Raw genomic sequence first — 6000 nt, 5'->3', positions numbered from 1 at the left:
GAGAAGAAAAACCTGTCCTTCACCACACATAGTTTGAGAAGCATTGATAAAAGGTATTATTATTTCTGGAATTTTGCTTAAGAACCATTAAATTTCTAATTATAAACTAGTTACATGTCATTATTTGAGAAACACTGCTTCAGACCAAGTGTAAAGAGTTGCCAGCATTCAGACAAGTTCCAGAACAAGTTTGTTCTGTATTGGGCAACTTGGTTGCCCACTTTTCTCATGAAATAATGTAAACCCAGGGTTATGTTCTTGGTGTAGCCTAGAGATCTGTTATCTCAAAAGATTGCTAAACTATACCATAACATTTAATAACAGATATATACTACAACATTTAGTGACTGGTCTTCTCCATCCTTCTACAATGGAGAAGATAGACTTCTGATTTCCAGATCAGAAAATCCCTCTCTTCCCCATCTGTCTGTGAGAAATAGCGATTCCCAGCCTTAGCTTAGAGGTGGATATGGGGTAAGAATGGGGGCTACTTCTGCAGAAACTCTTTCGACAGCGACACTCAGCACAACACTCAGCAGGAAGAAGAGTATGGAGATACAGCACTTTTACACAGAGTGATGAGGGAATTACACTGAGTTTCAGGGAACTCACTGGTCGTGTTAATAACATTAATCGAAAGTTTCTCCAAGATTTTCTGAGATTGAGATTATGCAGGTTCTGCCGAACTTTAAAGCTCTGGTTCTTTACAGCAAATATCTCCATCCTAAATCCTGGGGTACTGTTCCTTTTGTGGCCCAGCACCTGTTGGGTCTCAGCCTCATCCTAAATTGAGATTTGTCTGTGCCAGAGGGACCCATGACACATGTCTGTTCTTTCAAAAGACAACTGTTTTTCTCCCTACCATTCAGTATAACCTAATATCCTGTAGGACTGAATCAGAGAAACACACATACAGAAGGAGAGGAGTTTTGGTTTTGGTGGGGGGAGGGGCAGATAAGAAATTAGCATCTGCTTTTATTTACAAGTTGTTTAAGAAAGTGATGTTTGTTGAAGATTGGAAATTGTGATGGTTTCTGCCTACACGCTGTAGGATGGCAAATAAACCCTGGGAACCATTGGAAGCTTAGTTCAGGCATACTCGGTCTGTCTCAATCTGAACCAATAACCTTCTCTATTACATTTGTTTTTCTTTCTTTCTTCATGTTATGGCTCTTAAAGTAAAAGAAAGCAAAAAACAGTTTTCCCGTACACTGAGCTGAGATCAAAAAGTGTTCAGGTCTGCAGTCCTCGAGCCCAGATGAAGGATTACCAGGAACAGAATGTCTCTTTCCTTCCGTCTACACCCTGGTATAAAGAATAGTGATTCCAGCATGAGGTTATTTACAAGACAGGACTCTGTATCTTTTCCTGTAATGAAAAAGAATCTTTAAAACTTTACCTAGAAGTTTCCTACTGGGATAAGGAGTAAGGAATGTCTTTGAAGACTAGGAAAATGAGAAAGGAACGCGGGCTGCCTGAGGTCCTTGGGGTTGTTTGTTTGGGATAGGAGGCGAAGGAATTCCAAATTTCACGCCCTCAACCTAAACTGGGGCATCCTGGGAAAGCTTCTGGGGAAGCGGGTGGTGACAAAGGCCAAGGGCCGGGCCGAGGGCGGAGCCGGGGCGGAGCGCGGCCGGAGCCGGGAGGCGGGCACCGCCCACCGTGCTCCCCGTCCAGCGAGAGCTTGGCGGCGCCGGCTCCCGAGCCATGGGGAGGTTGGTGGCTCTGAGCTTGCTGGGGATAGCGCTGGCGCTCCTGGGCGAGAGGCTCCTGGCGCTCAGGTAGGTGGGCCCTCGCGCACCGAGGCGCCGGCGCGCGGCCCGGCTGTGGGACGCCCCCCCGAGCTTCCCCCGCGCTCGGGTCCCCAGGCCCGGGTGGCCGCCGGCTGCGGGAGAGGGCGCAGGCCATGCAGGGATTCTCCAGCTGCCGGGCAGAAAACTCCGGGTTGTTCTCAGATCCGCAGCTTGTGAAACACCTCCACCCCCACCCCAGCTTCTAGCAAAACCTAACACAGTTTGGGCTGAATCTCGAGACTTTCTGGGAAGTTGAGGAGCCCCAGCGAGTGCTTTGCAAGCACTCCCAGGCAAACCCAGCTCTTTAAACTTGGAAGCAAAACTATTACTCATGCACTGAAACTTTCATTATAAAGATTTATTTCAAGTCATTGGTGCTGCTTCTCTTTGTTGCCCAAACCAGCCTCCTTCTTTAATAAAGTTGTGCACCATCCCTCCCCTGCCTAAGTTTGAGAAACTTTTCATCTTTCTAATCTTGGCGCTGTGCATCAAATATATTTGAGATATTCAGCGACTGGTCTTACATCACTTCCTTATTTATCTCCACTGAGGAACCCTGAAGCCAGAATGTCAAACAGCACAAGCCTAGTGCATGTCCCAATTTAATTATAATGAAAATCACGGATGGGTAGACATCCTAGTTTATAAGTTACCAACTCAAATTTTATAAGCCTCGTGCAGATGGATTCCAGAAATACTGAGCACCAATTCTGTATGGTGTGCTGTGTTGGGCTCCTGTAATGGAGTCAGGCACTGTCCTCACCTTTAAGAAGTTCACCCTATTACAGGGGAGAAGAGAAGTAAAACAAACGTATCAATTTGGGTGTCCAGGACAGGTACAAACCAACCCCTGCAGGCTTAAGGAGGAAAGATGGAGCCCTTGAAGGTGGAGTTCAGGAGAAAGAGACTATTTGAAATTGGTCTTGAAGGATGGGTGAAACATATGTGGGGATGAAGGAGGCCATCCCAGATGAAAAACGAAGCATGAACAAAGGGGAACGGGTGGGAAAGTTTGGAGATTAGCAGTAGACCAACTTGAGGGGAGTTAAGGAGTCCAGGGTAGGAAAGGTTTTGAGATGGTTAACTAGGAGTTCAAAAATTGGGGCCTGCTTTGATAGGCAAAGGAGAACTATTGATGTTGGTGCGTGTGTGCGTTTCAACAGGAATCTGTTTAAACCATATAAAGCCTAATCAGTTGCTGTGTTATAAAGCATAGTTAGTTGTGCTACATAGAGACAAAGCTGGAAGGACGGATTGGAGGAGAGCAGTTCTCAATCCTGGCTGTATGTTAGAATCTCCTGGGAGGCTGATGCCTGGGCTGCACCCCCAAAAATTCTGATTCAGTTGGTCTGAGTGGGGCCGAGGCATGAGTGTTATTTTATTTTATTTTATTTTATTTTATTATTATTTTTAATATTTATTTATTTTTGAGAGAGAGAGCGCGCACACAAGCATGTGAGTGAGGGAGGGGCAGAGAGAGAAGGAAATAGATCTGAAGTGGGCTCCAGCTCACAAACTGCGAGATCACGACCTGAACTGAAGGCAGATGCTTCACTGACTGAGACACCCAGGCGCCCTGAGCGTTTATTTTAAAAGATTCTCCTTATAATTCTAATATGCAGTTACAACTGAGAAGTAGTAGAATAGAGAGTAAGCAGATATGGGAAAACTAGTTAAGGTATTGCAGTGGTTTGGAGAGAATAACAGAACAGGGGCCCAAACCTGAGCCCCAGTGATGGGGGGGAGGAAGTCAAAGGTGATGCCAGGGTTTCTGTGTCTACTGACCTATAGCTGGAGCTTTATCTGCTGATAAAGGGGTGCAAGCTGGGGGAAGTGTGTGACAGAGGGAAGAATTCTTACTGGTAGGAAATGGACATGTTGGCCTGAATTTTCATGTTACATAAATCCCCAACTTGCTCTGCAGAACATTCTTGAATTGGATGGTTTTGTACATTCTGTCCAGCTCTCAGTTTCAAAGGTAGTACCACTAAAATTCACAAGCTCATTAAATTGTCCTGAACTTCAAGCTATCAGTGTTCCACAAGCTGAAGTTTTCCCAAATCATGGGTTTTTCTTCTTACCAATCTTAAAATTTTAAATTTAAGTCCCTTTAAATGAGTTATAGTTGCAAACCTAAGAAAAAGTAAATGAAGCTTATTTACATAGAATGTACCTTACAGGTAATTTACAATTTAATGCATCTTTTCTTTAGAGAGATTTGACTGTAATAAATTTTACCAAGCAGTGACTTTCTAGGGTGGTAACTTCCTCGGATAGTTGACGCCCTCAATCGGCTGATGTGAGAACGTTAGGATATGTGATAGGTGACTAGATTTAGAAAATAACGCAGGATGCCCAGTTAAATTTGAGTTTTAGATAACCGACGAACCATTTTGTAGGATAAGCGGATCCTATGCAATATTGGGGCATGATTATACTAAAATATCATTCTTTATTTGAAATTCAAATTTGGGCATCTTGTCTTTTATTTGGCAACCCTGTGATTGTGCCTGCTCTTGACAGATACAGGTGGGGTGCTCAAATGCATAGCATCTCTCCTTTCAGACCCTTAGCGTCTATTTTGAAAAGCAGCATGTTCCTACCTCCCCATAAGGAAAGGCTCTTCAAAAAACAGGCTTTTGTTTTTGTTTTTGTTTTTTTGCTCTCATCTGGTACCAGCTATTTCATTATTCTATTTTTAGAGATGGCGCTTTGGCACTCAAGTTATTTCTCTCCCCCCAGGGCGCCCACTTAAATTTCAACCTGAATTTCAGATAAACAGCGAATAATTTTTTTTTTTTTTTTTTTTTTTTAGGATAAGTATGCCCCAGATGGATAAATGGAATCAAAGCTGTCTCTTTCCTTCTGAACTGTAACTGGCCAAAGTTCCCAGGGGAGGATGGCATATTACAACCAACTTTTCTACTCCTCCCTAGTTGAGCAATAAAGGGGAAAATAGAAAGACACAAATTTCCCTGGGCCAGTTGCTACCTGCTGCAAAGTACACATACTTGAATGAATCATGAGACTTGAGTACATCAGAGACCTATGCGTGAGCAGGAATCCCCAAACAAGCATCTGAATATTCCGCTTGTTGCATGATAGATTTTATGACAGCCGCACCAAAAAGCTATCCAGTCTGCTTTTGAACTCTTCTGAAAGTTCAGGTTTTATTTTTAAACTACCATCCTCCTTATCATTTATTGTGTGACTGCTGTGTGCTGATCACTGTGTCAAAAGTTCTTTATAGTAAACCAAAATGTACATTTACTGACATTTGGAAAGAAATTCCTTTTACATTTATGCCTCCATTCAGTTTTCATATATGTCTTCTTTCCTATATTATACGTGTTAAAACTGAGGCTGGAGGAAGTCAACCAGTAGCTCAACAGGTAATAAGTGCTGAACGTAAACTCCAAACTAGGTCTTCTCTTTTGCCCCCTGCTTCCCCACAGCTTCCTAGCTTTTCTGCCTTTGGAGTAAATTACTTACTTCCAGCTTAACATGCCTAATCACAAATTCTTAGTTACTAAGTACCAGCATTAAGGGGACTCAAGGGGTGAAAATTCCAAGAGGTTTTACAAGTCTGTATACAAAAGATAAAGCCCCTGTTTGTCTATATTTAAGACTGTACTTAGAAGATAAAGCCCCATCAGTGGTTTGTAAATTCAAAGGCCATGAGATATGGAACAAAGTAATGCCAGGTAGTAACACTGTTTTCCTAGTTTGCTGAAGATGAGGCAATATAATAATTAACTGCCCCTATCTCATCCTGTTCTGGATGGCTAATGCTGTTTTCCTAAGTGAAAGAAATAGAAATTGATTTCATGGTAATGACTGTTAGTTAAGGGTTCATGCTCTGTGGCCTAGATGGCCTGAATTCATTCCTTAGCTCCACTATTTACCTGGGACCTTGGCTTTTTATTTCACCTTTCTGTGCTTCAATGTCCCAATCTGTAGGATGGGGATATCAATACTACCCACTCCATAGTGGGGCTATGAAAACATGAAGTTCATTCTTGTACTTGTAAAGTGCTAAAACAATGCCAAATACGTAGTAAGTGCTCATTGAAAGTTACCTGTAATGACAATGTTCAGGCAGGGTTCTTAGACTTTTGGGCCATAGATCTGTTTGGCAGTCTGGTAAAGTCTTGACTCCTTCTCAACATTATGCTTTTATTTTATTTTTTAATTTTTGTGTGTGGTG

General features: G+C 42.8%; 1 protein-coding gene across 1 annotated transcript in view; it reads left to right on the top strand.

Annotated features, from left to right (window-relative positions):
• The first annotated feature begins 1643 nt into the window (after positions 1–1643).
• PON2 (paraoxonase 2) overlaps positions 1644–6000 on the top strand; it is a 28206-nt gene continuing 23849 nt past the window's right edge. Inside the window, exon 1 of the mRNA XM_060632519.3 lies at positions 1644–1781. Within this exon, the coding sequence (XP_060488502.1) occupies positions 1708–1781 (74 nt within the window). The 5' untranslated portion in view covers positions 1644–1707. The remainder of the gene's footprint in view (positions 1782–6000) is intronic.

This window comes from Panthera onca, chromosome A2 (assembly GCF_046562875.1).
Source record: "Panthera onca isolate mPanOnc1 chromosome A2, mPanOnc1 haplotype 2, whole genome shotgun sequence".
Lineage (NCBI taxonomy): Eukaryota > Metazoa > Chordata > Mammalia > Carnivora > Felidae > Panthera > Panthera onca.
This window is presented reverse-complemented; position numbering and strand designations above follow the sequence as displayed.